Here is a 17,106-nt window from a genome sequence, read left to right as displayed (position 1 = left end):
TGGTTTGTTGACAGGTGTAGAACCAGTTAAATTGACGGAAATCCACCTCCGGTCACCAAACAATATCCGATTAATAAGGAAGCTATACAGGGAATCAAACCTATTGTAGAAAAGTTGCTGAAGCAAGGAGTGCTAGTTAAAACCAACAGTCCATGTAATTCACCCATATGGCCCATCAAGAAATCAAATGGGACATGGAGACTTACAATAGACTAGAGTAGCCAATAAACATATTGATAAAATCACCCCCTAGTGGCAGATCCATCTACAATTTGTAATGGCTTACCATTAGATTGTAAGTTTTTTTCAGTAATTGATATGTCTAATGGATTCTTTTCTGTACCGTTGCACTCTGACAGCCAGTCATGGTTAGCTTTCACAGTTGACTATGAACAATACCAGTGGACACGTCTGCCACAGGGATTTCAGAATTCGCCGACCATATACCATCAGGCTGTCAGACGTGATTTGTGTGACCCAGAATGTCCAGTCAAACAGTCCACTATGATTCAATATGTCGATGATATTATGCTTGCCTCAACAGACCACGAGGTACATCAAATTGAATTGACAGCATTGTTGGACTATTTGCATAAAAAAGGACACAAATGCAGCTTTCACAAAGCTCAAATTGCTAAAAAGCAAGTCACATTTCTGGGTCAAACAATTGGTGCAGGAAATAGATCCATTACACAGGATCGAGCGGCTTCAGTCAAAGCCATACCTCCGCCTACTACCATTAAAACACTCAGCTCATTTTTAGGAACAGCAGGTTACTGTAGACTTTGGATTGAAGACTATGCCTCGATTGCACAGCCTCTCTATGATTTGTTGAAAGGCCATGGTAAAGATTCAGATACTGTTTGTATGGAAGAACTTCATCTCAAAGCTTTTAATGATTTGAAGAGAGCACTATGTCAAGCACCAGCATTAGGAATTGCCCAATCAGATAAACCCTTTGTGCTTTATGTCCATGAACAATTAGGCTTTATGACTGCATGTCTAATGCAAGATCATGGGGGCAGCTTACGCCCAATTCATTACTATTCTGGTAAACTTGACATAGTCGCTCAAGGTATGGGCCCATGCCTCAGAGCAGTACAGGCAGTTCATCTAGCGCTTCAGGCTTCATCAGGAATGGTGTTAGGTCAGAATGTAAATGTAAAATGCCCTCACGCAGTGTCTGCACTAATGAATCAAGCAAAAGTCACTTCCGTCACCTCCTCCCGTTGGGGAAATTGGTTAGCAACTCTCACAGCCCCGAACATTGTTATACAGCGTGCACCAGTCACGAACCCATCCTCATGTATGATGTCTGCAATGACTGAAGTTGTGTTAGAGGGTGAAGGTGAAATGACTCATGATTGTGTTACGCTTACATATGCAGCGACAAGTGAAATAGCAGAAACTCCCATAGAGAACGCAGAATTGGAGTTGTTTGTTGATGGTTCAGCTCAAGCTGCAGAACTAGTAGCCTTAACAAGAGCATGCACGCTAGCTTCAGGATCAGTTGCAAGTATCTACACAGATTCCAGGTATGCTTTTGGGGTAATTCATGATTTTGGTGTTATTTGGCAAACCAGACAATTTCTAACTTCTGCTGGATCCCCCATTAAGCATGCTGGATTAGTGAAAGATTTAATGTTTGCCATGAAACTCCCAAAGAAATTAGCGGTGATCAAAGTGAAAGCACACCTCGCAACTAATACTACGGAAGCTAAAGGTAATGCTCTTGCTGATGTAGCGGCTAAACAGGCTTGTTTCTATGCAACTGTACAAGTGTGTTCAGGTAGTACAGCACAGAAGACAATTCTACCTCCGGAATCAATCATTGATCTGTATAAAGACGTTCCTCTATATGAAGCATGGACATGGTTAGACAAAGGAGCCACTGTGGATTCATCCGGCTGCTGGACCAAAGGGGGAAAGTATGTTGCTCCCGAATCACTGTTGCCATATTTGGCTCAACAAATACACAATTTGGGTCACAGTGGTCCAGCAACGATGAATCACAGGTTCTCAAATCAATGGTGGAATCCAAAATTCAGAAACATAGCCACTGAAACAGTCAAGAGATGTGTAACATGTCAGAAAAATAATGAGGTACCAGCAGCCACCACACCAGCAGCACATACCCCAGCTCCACCGGGGCCATTTCGTCACCTGCAAGTTGATTACATATCATTGCCCCCTTGTAAAGGAAAAACTGACGTTTTGGTAGTAATAGACAAATTCTCAAGATGGGTAGAAGCTTATCCAACAGGGTGTGCTACAGCTGCACATACTGCTAAATGTCGTTACTGATTTCATTCCCAGATGGGGATTACCAGATTGCATTGACTCAGATCAAGGTACCCACTTCACAGGACAGGTAGTCAAGGAAGTGTCTAGAATGTTGAAGATTAAGTGGAACCTTCACTGTCCCTATAGGCCACAAGCATCAGGACAGGTTGAACGATCAAACAGAACAATCAAAACCAGGCTAAGCAAAATGCATCAGGAAGGAGTACCATGGGTTGAAGCACTGCCCGCAGTACTGTGTAGTATGAGAGCGTCACCTAACAGATCAGTAGGACTGAGCCCTCATGAAATTATTACTGGGCGTCCTATGCAGATGCCAGGTGTGATTGATCTTAGAAATGCTGATGTTCACATTGCTTCAGATGCCCTGATCGCTTACTTTGAAAACCTCACAAAGGCAGTACAGAGTGCCAGAGAGAGAGTTGAGTCGTGTTGGCAGACTCCACTAGAAGGTGGACACACTATCATCCCAGGTCAATGGGTCATGATAAAGTCGTTCAGAAACAAGCCATTAGAGCCTAAGTAGTACGGACCACATCAAGTGATGTTGATTACAGCAGCTGCAGTATTGTGTCAGGGAAGGAAAACTTGGACTCATGTGTCACACTGTAAAGTTGTTCCTCCACCTACAGGGATAGGTTAGGACACATGGACCAGTGAGGAGCCCAGGGAAGAACCAGAGCAACAGGCTTCGGGGGCCAACCCTGCGGTGAACATCCCCTCATAGGCCTTCCCCATCCACTAGTCCACCCTCACCTCAATGTTCTTTAGGTGTCACAGGAATTAAGAAATAGGGAAAGAAGGAACAACAATAGCAGACGCAGATTGAACAGAGGATACAACCACTGCCAAAACTGCCAAAATCCTCACATTTCCACAACAAGATCAACAGCGCTCCAGACATGCGTAATCTCTTCAGAACATTTAATTCTCTCCTCTGTCCCCCTCCACCACCTCCCACCACTTCTATTACAGCTGATGACTTTGCTACTTTTTTTACAGACAAAACTAGATCGATCAGTGATCAGTTCTCACCTCCACGCACACAGGACCCCCAACCAACCACATCCACTGCTAAACCTCCCATCTTCTCCTTCTGTCCCCTGACGGAGGCTGAAGTATCCAAACTTCTCCTCTCCAACATGTCCTCTTGACCCAATCCCCTCACACCTTCTGCAAGCAATCTCTCCCACGCTCTTACCGACACTCACACACATCATCAACACATCCCTCCTCACAGGCATCTTCCCCACTGCGTTCAAGCAGGCTCGGGTAACCCCACTGCTCAAAAAACCTACATTAAACACTTCTCTTATAGAAAACTATAGACCTGTCTCTCTCCTTCCATTCATAGCGAAAACACTTGAACGTGTTGTCTTCAACCAGGTCTCATTGTTTCTTTCACAGAACAACAAACTGGACGCTAAACAGTCAGGTTTCAGGAGTGGCCATTCAACTGAGACTGCACTTCTCTCGGTCACTGAAGCCCTGCGACTTGCAAAAGCCCATTCCAAATCATCAGTCCTCATTCTGCTGGATCCATCTGCCGAGTTTGACACTGTCAATCATCAGATACTGCTCTCCACTCTCTCATCACTGGGCATCGCTGGAATTCCACTTCGCTGGTTTGAATCCTAGCTCACTGGTAGGTCTTTCAGGGTGGCCTGGGGAGGGGAGGTATCCAAAGCACATACACTGGTCACTGGGGTTCCTCAGGGATCGGTTCTTGGACCCCTCCTCTTCTCCACATACACTACATCACTGGGTCCCATCATACAGGCACATGGATTCTCCTACCACTGCTACGCTGATGACACACAGCTCTATCTCTCTTTTCAACCAGATGATCCAACGTTAGCTGCAAGGATCTCAGGTTGCCTGGCGGACATCTCGGCATGGATGAAAGAACATCACCTCCAGCTCAACCTGGCAAAGACTGAGCTTCTTGTCTTTCCTGCCACTCCAACTCTACAGCATGACATCACGATCCAGTTAGGTTCATCAACAATTACCCCATCAACTTCGGTCAGAAATCTTGGTGTAATCTTTGATGACCAGCTGACCTTCAAAGACCACATTGCAAAGACTGCTCGATCTTGCAGGTTTGCACTACACAACATCAGAAAGATCAGGCCCTTTCTGACAGAGCATGCTGCACAACTTCTTGTCCAGGCCCTTGTCATTTCTAGGCTGGACTACTGCAATGCTCTTCTGGCTGGACTTCCATCAAACACAGTCAAACCTCTACAAATGATTCAGAATGCGGCGGCACGACTGGTCTTCAAGGAACCCAAAAGAGCCCATGTTACACCTCTCTTTATCTCATTGCATTGGCTACCAATCGCAGCTCGCATCAAGTTCAAGACACTGATGCTTGCTCATAGAACAACCACAGGCTCAGCACCCGCCTACATGCACTCACTATTAAGAATCTACATCCCCTCCAGAAATCTGAGATCTGCTAGTGAGCGACGCCTCGTGGTACCATCACAAAGAGGCTCAAAATCACTCTCCAGAACATTCTCGTTCACCATTCCTGGCTGGTGGAATGATCTTCCCACCCATATTCGGAGTACTGGATCCCTGTCAATCTTCAAGCAACAGCTGAAAACTCATCTCTTTCTACACTACTTGACTTCAACCTACACATAATTAAAAAAAAAAAAACTCTCTCCTTATTTATTCCTTCCCTTGCTAGCTTGTACTTATTTAAACAATGCCTGAGACTTGGTGTTACAAGCACTTCCTTTGTCGGATTGCCTCTTCAAGATGAATCGCTTCATGTGTTCCCCAAATTGTAAGTCGCTTTGGATAAAAGCGTCTGCAAAATGACTAAATGTAAATGTAAATATACAACCCTAATGTTTGCAGTCTTTAGAACAAATACTGCTCTATTTTTTTGTTTTCTTTCTTCCTCTGTGCAGATACCACTTGATGGCGGTCCTGAGACCCATACGAGCCGAACTCCTCACCTGCGTATGAAGCCACAACCTCTAAAAGACAACGAGACCCACTGCCGAGCCAACTGTCACGGAAGACAGAACAAAGAAAAAAATTTTAAAAAAAAAATACACAACGCAGAGAATCACATACGAGAACTTCAGTCATCCAGCAACATGATCAAGACATTCTTGATCTTTCAGCAAAATTACACCACATGGATAATTCTTCATGGTTCGGAAACCTGTATCAAGTGTTTCATGCAACAAATGACTCACGCCCATCACGGGAAATGACAGTTCCAACCAGAAAAGACCTGTAAGAACTTCACGGACCATAATTGCATGTTTTGTTTCTGTGTCAGCATGCAATTACATACAAGCAACACAGAACAAGTGCTATGTGCCTGTAACGATCACAAGTTACAAGAATAAACTTTTAAGTGTCTAAATTTGTATTTTGTGAGAGTTATTAGAAGGGGGAATTGTGGGATTACAAATTTATTTAAATGTTTAATTTAGATTCCAATGTAATAGTGCACAAACTGAAGAAGTTATATACATTGTATTTAGCATTTATGGTGAAGATGAAGACATCAGATGAACGATTCAAGAGGTCCCTGCCAGTTCCTGTTTCTCTTATTGTAAGTCTAATGAGCCAGACGAAGGAGACTCTTGCCTTTTGTTTGTAATGGCTCTAAGGGCCCCGGCCTCAATCTTACCATACAGTTTCCTTCCCTGTATAATGTCACGCTCCCACAAACGTCGTTGTGAACCGACACCCTCCCCATTAACTTCAAAAGCAGATGTTTCTGCAGCACACAGCGCTAGCTACCGTTGCCGCTGTTGCTATGGAAACAAAAGACGCTCTCAGCTGCTATTTGTAACAGACGCTGCCAGCTTTTTTTTTCCATTAAAAAAAGCGCTCTCGTCCACTTTTTCTAGTCAAAAAAGACGCCAAGTGTGAACACGGCCCAAGCCTTCTCTGCAACAATACGCTCAACTGAAATATACAATGATTGATCACAACAAGATTATTATCATTGTGATTATTTTTATAATCGATTGTTATTGTTACTATATTACTACTATTTTAAGTCATTATTCACAATGATTTATTTTAATCAGTTTGACTACCTTTTTACTTGCTCTATTATTATTAATATTATTATTATTATTATTATGATGATGATGATTTTGTTGTTTTGTTTTATTTTAATATTTTATAAAAAAGTTTTTTTGTTTTTTTTTTAAGGGGGGTTTGCCTCCAGATAAACAGCAGTACGACTTAATCGCCGATCATATAAAAATGTTAAATATTAGCTTTTGTAATATTCAGGGTTTGTGCTCTAAAACATTTGGATTAAAAAGCACAAACACAGATTTTTTTAAATAGCATCACAAATGTTGACATCCTAATTCTAACAGAAACATGGTGTAGATCAGAAGTGTCCACTGAGTGTCCTGCAAGTTACTCTGAAATCATAGTGCCCTCCTGGAAACTCAACTCAATACATCATGGTAGAGATTCTGAAGGTTTAGTCATATGGATACAAAATGACCTTGCCCCTTTTACAGCACCAGTACGGCAAGGCAAAAATCACATTTGGTTAAAATTGGATAAAAGCTTTGGAATTCTAGAAAAATCTCTTTTTATCTGTGGAATTTATATTCCTCCATCAGATTCCCCATACTACGACGATGAAGTATTTTACACTTTACAGGGAGAAATTAGTCAATATCAAACTCTGGGGAAAATTTTACTATGTGGAGATCTAAATGCTGGAACTGGTTTAGAATTAGACTATATTGAAAACTCGGGAGATAAACATCTGTTCACACATTTACCCCAAGATCTCTTCAGTACTCTACCTAGAAGAAATAACCAGGATACTGGAGTCAATAGGCATGGGAAAGCGGCAGCCCACCTTTGTCAAACTTTAGGTCTTTATATCCTTAATGGTAGAATCGAAGGAGATTCCTGTGGACAATTTACCTATAGCTCAAATCTTGGCAACAGTGTTGTAGATTATGCCATATCAAATATAAGCCCCTCCCATTTCAGTGCACTTACTGTCAAAGCTCAGTCACCCCTGTCTGATCACAGCCAGATCAATCTTTGCATTAAAGGTGATATCATCAAATCAAGAGAAATTCATAAAAAGCCATAACATCTACATAAGCTCAAAACACCATATAGATAGACTCGTAATGCTGCTGAAACATTTATTAAAGTATTGAAGTCTAATGAAAGTCAATTCCATAACACTGTTTAACAATTCAGCATATGATAATTGGAAAGGAATAAATTTAGCAATTAAACATATTAATGACATTTTTGAAAATACAGCAAAAAAGGCTCATTTAAATAAAACTACCACATATAAAAACAAAAATAGAGCTAAACAAAAACCTGAAGTGGTTTGACCATGACTGTAAAACAATAAGACAAGAGCTACTATTAATTTCAAATCAAAACCACAAAGATCCAGTCAACTCAGAATTACGCTTAAAGCACTCAGAACTTCTGAAACAATACAAAAACACACCGAGACAGAAGATCGAAAACACAATTGATCAGGGTCAGTTCTGGAGCACTTGGAACACAGTCTAATCAATACAAAGTCACAAGAACTAGCCATACAAAATGGTCAAATTTGGAAAGATTATTTTGAGAAGCTCTATACACATCAAATTGACCCTCTGAATAATCCCAACCAGTTAAAAGTCCTTGAAAAATTGAATGCTTTTGAATCATGTATCAAAAACAACCAAAATTATAAAATAGATTATATTTGCATGCTTCATAGATTTTAAGAAGGCTTTTGACTCCATTTGGTATAATGGATTGTTTTATAAAATCCTTCAAAGTGGCATAGGGGGTAAAAATATATGGCTTAATTAAAAACATGTATAACCAAAATAAATGTGCAGTAAAAATTGGACAGCAAAGGACAGACAGCGAGGAGCGAGACAGGGCTGCTGCCTCAGCCCAACTTTATTTAACATGTATATCAATGAATTGGCAGATCTACTGGACCAATCAGATAGTCCAGGACTACAATTATTCGACACAGAAGTCAAATATTTACTGTATGCAGACGACTTGCTAATTCTAAAATTGCTATCTAAAACACCAGAAGGTCTCCAGAACAACCTTGACATTTTAACTAAATACTGCCATGATTGGAACTTAAACAGAAAAAGATTGTTATTTTGTTGTACAACAAACAGAAATCAGAACATAAACATATATTTACTTTAAACAACACCACACTTCAACATGCTTTACAATATAATTATCTTGGTCTGGTTTTAATTCCCATTGGAAATTTCAATTTGGCAATAAAAACATTACTTGTAAAAGCCTGCAGGGCACTGCACGCCATACGAACAAAATTATTCAAAATAGACATCCCCATCAGAATCTGGACAAAGATTTTCGATAGTGTCATACTGCCTATTGCCCTGTATGGAAGCGAGATCTGGGGCCCAACGAGTAACTACAGCCATAAAGATTGGCACAAACACCCTTTAGAAGCTCTGCAGAAGCATCCTTCATGTCCACAGAAACACACCTAATAACACCTGCAGAGCGGAGTTAGGTCGTCTCCCCCTAAATCTAATCATAAAAAATAAAAAGTTTTAAAGTTCTGGATCCACTTAAACTCCAGTTCTGAAGATTCTCTTCATTTTAAACTGCCTGCTGTTCTTCAGAAAAATCCTTCAGGTCCCACAAATTCTTTGGTTTTCCAGCATTTTTGTGTATTTGAACCCTTTCCAACAATGGGCCTCATTGATGAAACACGAGCAGAAAGAATTTGTGTAAAATCGTTCGTAAAGCCGTTCTGGCGTAAACTTACGAATTCACGAAAAGGTTCGTATTTTCAAAATGTTAGTTGGTACAAAAATTTACCCTTGCTCTCTACCATGTGTAAATGGTACATAAAACGTTCTCCGTTCCTTTTGGCAAACTGATGATACTGAATTTTAATGCACTGCCATTATAATATTTTACAAGTTTGCTTGCTCTGTTAGTTTGGGGTTTTTTTTGTTTTTTGTAGCTGAGAGTTGATCAACTTTAACTCCGGTTTAGCTTTGGGTAGAAAGCAGCGCTCGTCACTGTCACTTTTTACCCAGCCGTCCAATCAATGGAGGAGGGGCTGGAGAAATACCACACCAACCAATCATCCTCCTTGTACAACAAGTGAACAACAATAGAGAAGTTAATATTACTGGTTACTGCGTTTTTATATTCAGTAATATTCTTCAAAATGAGATACTAGTACTGCCGTGGATATTCCTTATGGCAATCAAAGCGTCTCAGCTGGAAAACGCTGTGCCACCAAAGTAGAGGTCTGCGCGGGACTGTTTTTTTAAGTCCCGCACCTGCCCGCTCCCGCCATATATTTACTCTTTGTTCACCCGCTGTCCGCTTTGAATAATTTTCTTACCGACCCGACCGTTCCCGCTAAATTTAGATCTCGTTTCCAGAATCACACATTTAAATTTCCTCTACTGAAAGACAGACAGATAGGCTAACAAATAAAAGTTTAGTCTGCACAAAATTTTATTTGTTCTTTTATTCGTCTTGTCAAGAGTCTTTTATTGACAGCAAAATGTTAAACGAATTTTGTCTCAAGACATGAAATTCGTTTAACATTTTGCTGCCAACACAGTAGGAAAAAAAAGTGTCACAGAGAAAATAAAAATGTAAAAAAAATTGTATTCCTTATTTTTATTCGTCTTGTCAGGATACAATTCGTTTAACCTTTACAACACAATAGGAACAAGTGTCGCAGAGGGAAACAAAATGTAGGTTGTACAAAAATGGCCTATTATAATTTTATTCGTCTTGTCAAAATACTAAATTCGTTTAACATCTTGCTGTAAACACAGTAGCCTAGGAAAAGTGTCGCGGAAGAAAAATAAATAAATAAATAAATTCGACATCTGTCATTTAAAATTATAGGCTAAGCAAAATATAAACAAAACAAAATATAAATCTTTATTCTGCTCTGTCACTCATCGACAACCTGCCTATTAGTCTTTTTTGCATTTATGCAATATACTGGAGCCAAACCTGAGAAAGTAGACCAGAATATTCCACTGCGTTCGTGGACACGCAATTTGCATTGCTGTAATTCATAGGCGGGGATTATGCTAATTGTGAATGAGTGTACACTAGGGGTTGAACGACTTCTGATTTTTTAAAGTCGACTTTAATGTGATGAAAGTCGAGTCAAAGTTGACTAGTCGCTGATGACTTCATTAATGAACAAATAATCTGGAGCTGTGAAAAAAAACCTTGTGCGCAGCTATGGCAGATGACACAGTGCTGCCCACATGGCAACAGCCCTTTTTTTCAGTTCTTTTGTCTTTGGGTCGTTATATTTTTCACCAATTTCTGCTCGTTTTAAATCAGATACAGATAAAGTAGCACAGTAAAGATTACATTCATATAAATGCATTAGTGAGAGCGATATTGTGTGTGTGAGAATTAATTTTACCTGGCAGTATCTCCCTAGTACTGAAGCTGTGGGATTTAGTTATTAAGAAATATATGCTTGAACTTTACAGTTTCTAAGCTATTTTACGGAGAAAATCACAGAACAGTGTTGACAATACATTTCCGCACTGAATGATTCTGTGCGCGCGATCTGCACATGATGTACGAGCTACTGTCTGTAGCCTATGTATGTGCGTTATATACAGTGCAGCAGCGCATTAGATTAGAACAGCGATTAATTTACCTGTACAATAAGCTGTTTAAAACATGCATTTTGAGCACTCAAGGGTGATTATGAACATAAAATTATCCAGCCATGGCTTCCTGTTTCACAGAAATATAAATAGGACGGAGAACAAAGCCCAAATTCCCTTAATCATCCATCACAATGAGAAAATCCAAAAAACATATTTCTGATGTGCAGCCAAAGATAATTGAGCTTCACAAATTAGTGAAGTGGATTTAAGAAAAGAGCTAGAGCAGTGAAAATTCCCCATTTCCACCATCAGAGCAATAATTAAGAATTTCCAAACCAACATAAAATGTTAAGAAACTGCCTGGAAGAGGACGTGTCTATATATCGTCCTAATGCACGGTGAGAAGGAGAGTCTGAGTGGCTAAAGACTCTCCAAGGATCACAGCTGGAGAATTGCAGAAAATAGTTGAGTCTCGGGGTCAGAAAACCTTAAAAAAAAAAATCAAAATTGTCAAACAGCACCTACATCACCACATGTTGTTTGGGAGGGTTTCAAGAAAAATTCTCCTAGCTCATCCAAAAACAAACTCCAGCATATTCAGTTATCAGACACAACTGGAACTTCTAATGAGACTGGCTTCTATGGTCAGCTTTTTAGCAGCAAACACTCAAGATGGGTTTGGTGAACGCAGGGATAAAAAGTACCCCATGTGTACAATGAAATATACTGCTGTATTTTTGATGTTGTGGGCCTATATTTCTGCTGGAGGTCCTGTACATCTTGTTTAGACACATAGCATCAAGGATTCTATCAAATACCAACAGATAAAACATCAATACGTGACTGACTCTTAGGGATGGGCGATATGGGCTTAAAAGTATATCACGATATTTCTGGTATTTTATTGCGATAACAATATCAATGACGATAATTCAGGGAATCCTGTTTCTTTAGAGAAAAGTATTATGTTTCCTATTTTTACTCAGAATAGGGTGTTGTGAGCATTACCGAGAACATGTTTTGACTGTATAATCCACACTGGAAACTCCACATATGTTTATTTGTGTTCTTCAATCTTAGGTATTTTTTTAATAAGGAAATTATATGTATAATGCAATGCTAATCGACATGGCCTTTATCACTGTATATAATACTATCATTCTGTAATATGAAACCATGTCTGGTCACAAAAAGAAGTTAATTCAAACGCTCAACTATGTTAAGTTAATTTGGACAAAAAGCATGTCAATAAATGATATCTTTGTTGGACATCAGGTTTGTAAACAGGCTTATACACATGCAAAACTGTATCACACACATGCTACTGTAGTACATTTATTCAGAACGATTTTGTTTGTGTGTGCACAGTACAGCCCTAACCAAACCAGTTCCAGACTGTAGAAGGAGCTCCTCATCAAGGTTATTATAGTTTTTATATTTTTTTTATTCGTTTTATTTTAATATCGTTTTCAAATTTGCAATGAAATTTAGTTTAGTTTTTATTTGTTTCATTAATATTTTTGTTAGGTTTTTTTTTGTGCACACATTTTTATTTAGTTTTATATAGTTAGTTTCAGTTTTAATTAAAGTATAGCAGAATCAACAGATCACTTCCAGAGTGAAGGCCAAAGAAAGACTTAGCATAATTTAACCTTAGTGAGGCAAACGTTTATAGCGACAAAATTATCCCATGCTGAGATTGATAGATGGTAAAAGTAGCCTATACAAATATACACCAAAGGATGCAAGCCTTTTTACTAAATAAATCTACACAAGTTGCACTTAATGTCATATCTAATGGTGTGTTGAGATATTTAATATGAAAATAAACGTAGCCTAATTTGGTTATATGTCTTTTTTCTTATTTAACCATAATCGTGATATTGTAACTGTCGTGCCTTGCGCATTTTTCCATGAACATCCACGCATAAATCATAACTGGGACTAATGAAATTCAATAATAACGGCAATCGTAGGCCTATTTAAAGGCTCACATTTGAATGTTATTTTCTTTATTTATGAAGAATTATAAGCGTGTATATGATGTGATTTAGCCTTTGCATATTTATTTGTTCAAAAGTTTGGCAGTGATCACAAGATGTTATGGCACGTTTTTTATTGTTTACAGAAAGGTGCGTTCTCATTTTTTCTTCTTCTGTTAATTATCATGTTGCGTATCTTTATTTCTTCAAAACACCAACTTGCCTAATGATGGTTTGATTGCTTGTGTTATATGAGAAAATTAATAAGCTTGCCTACCTGATGTTGTAGATTAATGCGGGTGCGGTTCGGCTCGGGACTCGTGGTCTTTATGTCAAACGGTTCTGGTACAGAAATAAATTAGAGCTGCTGTCGGATAACGGGTCGGGTGTTCTGTTAATGTACTGCTGGTGCACGTTTACCAAACAGGACCCGTGCAGGACTCTGCTTTAAACCGCTTTGCGTCTCTCCGTGAGAGATGCGCCATTTACATGCATTTCCCATACCGCCACACAGCTCATATATTTTTCAGCCAAGGGATGAGAACGTAATGATTACGAAAACGATCATTTATTTTTGTTAATTATTTTTATTTTTTTTAATTTCAGTTAGTTAATCAATAACTGTTGTTAGTTTCGTTTCGTTTATCAAATATTTTGACATTTTTATTTTATTTCAGTTTATGAAATTGTTTTTTCATCAATCGTTTTTGTCTTAGTTTTATTTTTCGTTTACGAAAATAACCTTGCTCCTCATTTAGCGATAAACCCCTCAATTTCAAGTCCACCTTCAACAACTATATGTCAACAACTAGACTTTATCGTTATTATCGCGGGAAGACAAATTTTTATCGTGGGGAGCATTTTTAACGGTATATCGCAAACGATAAGATATCGCCCATCCCTACTGACTCTGTTAGAAATCTTATAATGGGCCATGTTTGGATCTTCCAACCGTACAATAATCCAAACACAAACCTCAAAAACAACACAAAAAGGGGTACTGAGCTCAAAACCAAGCTTCTGCTATGGCCATTCCAGTCCTCTGACCTGAACCCTGTAGAAATTGAGTGGGGTGAACTGAAGAGAAGAAGCACCAACATGGAGCTGGGAATCTAAAGGGTCTGGAGTGATTCTGGATGAAGGAATGGTCTCTGATCTCTTGTCAGGTGTTCTCTAACCTCATCAGGCATTATAAGAGAAAGTTTAGAGCTATTAAACTGGCAAATGGAGGTTTCAAAAAGTATTGAATAAAAGGGTGCCGTTAATTGCGGCCAATGTGTATTAAAGAAAAACATTCATTTCATAATGATATTTCCCCCCATTTTAAATTCTTATTATCCAATGAAAGGTTAGATTTTTATGATTTTTTTAAATAAAAGATCAAAAGGATTAACAACACAGATTAATTTTCACAGCCTTCTTTGATCATATTTACCAAGGGTGCCAATATTTTTGGGCATGACTGTATTTACGAATGTTTCATGAATGAGGCCCAATGACTGTATGATTTTGAGATCCATCTTTATGTTGGAGCAGTGAAAAAGGAAAAAAACGATGCATTAAAGGGTTACTCCACCCCAAAATGAAAATTTTATCATTAATAACTTACCCCCGCAATTCTTAGAAGCTTTGTTCGTCTTCCGAAGACAAATTAAGATCTTTTTTTATGCTTTCTGACCCTCCCACAGACAGCGATGTAATTACCACGATCAACGTCCACACTGTAAAACCTTATAAGTTACAAATAATCAAAACATCTGAGGAAACTAACTCAATTTTTTTAAAGTTAGTAGAGCTTAAAATTTTATGACAAGTAGGCTGAGAGCAATGGGAGCCAAGCCAAGCCTCGCTTACATTGTCCCACCCCACTTATCACAATGATAATTATATACAACTTGCTTCCATCAACAGCACATTAATTCAGATCTTTATAGTGTAGGGGAATTTCTGAAGGAGTGGCTGCCCAGCTGCCAGATCCTTCAATAATTTAGTACTAGTTAGCAACAGCACACTGGCACATGCTAATGTAGTTATCTAGAAGACTCACGACAACACTTGCACGTAAACAGTCAAAAAACATGCAGTATAGTCTTGAAGTTTTGCCGTCTATCCTTAACCTAACCACAGGCTCTACTCTTCACTACAACAGTAACACTACAAAACCAACATAACAGAAACCTATGTAAATCCTAACATAACTTTTAAGTGTCGACATTTAAGTCTCTGTTAATCTTGTGCAAAAACACACAAAATAACGCTTAATTTCTACATTTATTTTCCTTGTTGTCTGATGCGAAGCATGCTGGAAACTAGAAAACACAATAATGTTAAGTTTACCTTACTACAATAACATTTTGAGTTTGCAAAACTTTTCAATTAAGTCCAATTAATTTTCATTATTATTTGAGTGAAATTAACTCATTTGTTTTAATTAATTTCACTGTTCGGTTTTACAGTGCAGAAACGTAGCAAGTAGATTGGTAAAATAATCCATGTGACATCAGGGGTTCAACCGTAATTTTACGAAGCTACGAGAATACTTGTACGGAAAGAAAACAAAAATAACTTTATTCAACAGTTCGTCTCCCCCACGTCTCCTCCGCGTCACCGTAGCGCCGTTTTGGAGAGTATCCGCTGGATGCAAACTGCGTATGCTGTTCTGTGTCAGCTGCGCCATGCAGACACGTTTTCTACGTCGCTTACGCTTTGATTTGAACGAAAACAGCATCTCCATGTGGTGCGGCTGACACAGAACAGCATACTCAGTTTACGTCCAGCGGATACTCCCTTTTAAAACTCTCCATGGGGGAGACAAACTGTTGAATAAAGTCATTATTTTTGTTTTATTTCCGTATAAGAATTATTCTCGTAGCTTCATAAAATTACGGTTGACCGGCTTTACTGAAGAGATGCACATGACAATCGCATGCAATTTATCGTGCAGCCCTAGTTGGAAAGGGTTCAAATACACAAAATACTAGGGGGAAATACTATGGAGGTAATACCATATTCTTCAAAATATCTTCTTTTTGTGTTAAGCAGAAGAAAGAAATTCAAACAGGTTTAGAAAGACAGAGGGTGAGTAAATGATAGATTTTTTTTTCATTTTTCAACTATGTGAACATTTGATTTCTCAATTCATGACGTATTAAAAAAACAGAGAAAAGTTACAGCACTTAAAACATATACTTCCCCTTAATACATTCACACACATTTTCATTTAAAAACCAACCTTAATGTTGAAAAAGTTCCTGTTTCTGTTATTTGTGAACTATATTAAGTGTGATATTGACAAACACTAGCCTAAATCACACAACATCTCATATTTCATAATTACTATACTATAATGGTATTTTGGGCATGTACCGTTGTACAAAAAATAATAAAAATAATTGTACCATGTCACTTTTAAAGCACCTTATGTAAATATCATGGTACACATTGTACGGTAATCACCATGCTACGTATCAAAGTAGCATGGTAATACCGTCTAATCCAGCCTCTGCACTTTGACAATCACACATGCCAGACGTTACCAGCTCAAAGATGTTGCTGATGTTCTTCTGCTTATGGGCAGTTTTGTCACTCTTCATCTGCCCCTCGTCATCTCTGTCATCTTCATCAGCGAGTTTAAAAGCGTTTAAATCGGCCTGAGCTCGCTGCTCGCCCTTCAGCCTACGCAAAGCGCGACTTGACATGTTGGACGGCAGATCAACTGATCAGTGATCAATAATCACGCACCGAAGCCAAATGTCTCATCAACTTCTATTTGATGTTCAACAGGAAACGCTACAAACACATGGGAAACACGTCACTTTTAACGGAAGTGGATGTGGGTGACCCCGGACGTTTTTTTTTTTGTTGTTGTTGCTGTTGTTGTTTTCCGCCTCTTTGGTCTTTTTTATTTATTTATTTATTTTTATTTTTTTATTAATGCTCAAACATCAAGAATAGAACACATAAAATAATACAACCATCAACGTAAAATGATAAACAATAATGACCCGGACGTTTTTTTAAAACCTTGATTAGTTTTTTTTTTCTCTTCTTCTTCTTCTTCTTGTTTCTTTTAATTGACTAAGGAGGTTGTTCAAAAAATATTGTACATTATAATCTGTATGGAAATATGAGAGAACGGACTAAATTAAATTCGTAGCAGGATTAAACATTTTTTCTTA

At 38.6% G+C, this 17,106-nt stretch overlaps 1 protein-coding gene across 4 annotated transcripts in view; it reads right to left on the bottom strand.

Moving 5' to 3' along the window:
- Positions 1-16,768, bottom strand: part of tcf25 (transcription factor 25 (basic helix-loop-helix)) — a 205,089-nt gene extending 188,321 nt beyond the window's left edge. For 2 of the 4 annotated variants that reach the window (XM_058750834.1, XM_058750835.1), the window contains exon 1: positions 16,465-16,764. In XM_058750834.1, the coding sequence (XP_058606817.1) occupies positions 16,465-16,626 (162 nt within the window). In that variant the 5' untranslated portion in view covers positions 16,627-16,764. Of the gene's footprint in view, positions 1-16,464 lie in introns of all 4 variants that reach the window. The other 2 variants (XR_009266917.1, XR_009266916.1) reach the window with 2 other exon arrangements.
- Between the last annotated feature and the right edge of the window lie 338 nt (positions 16,769-17,106).

This window comes from Onychostoma macrolepis, chromosome 18, assembly GCF_012432095.1.
Source record: "Onychostoma macrolepis isolate SWU-2019 chromosome 18, ASM1243209v1, whole genome shotgun sequence".
NCBI classification, from domain to species: domain Eukaryota; kingdom Metazoa; phylum Chordata; class Actinopteri; order Cypriniformes; family Cyprinidae; genus Onychostoma; species Onychostoma macrolepis.
The sequence above is the reverse complement of the archived record's forward strand: the minus strand, read 5'-3'. Positions and strand labels throughout refer to the sequence as shown.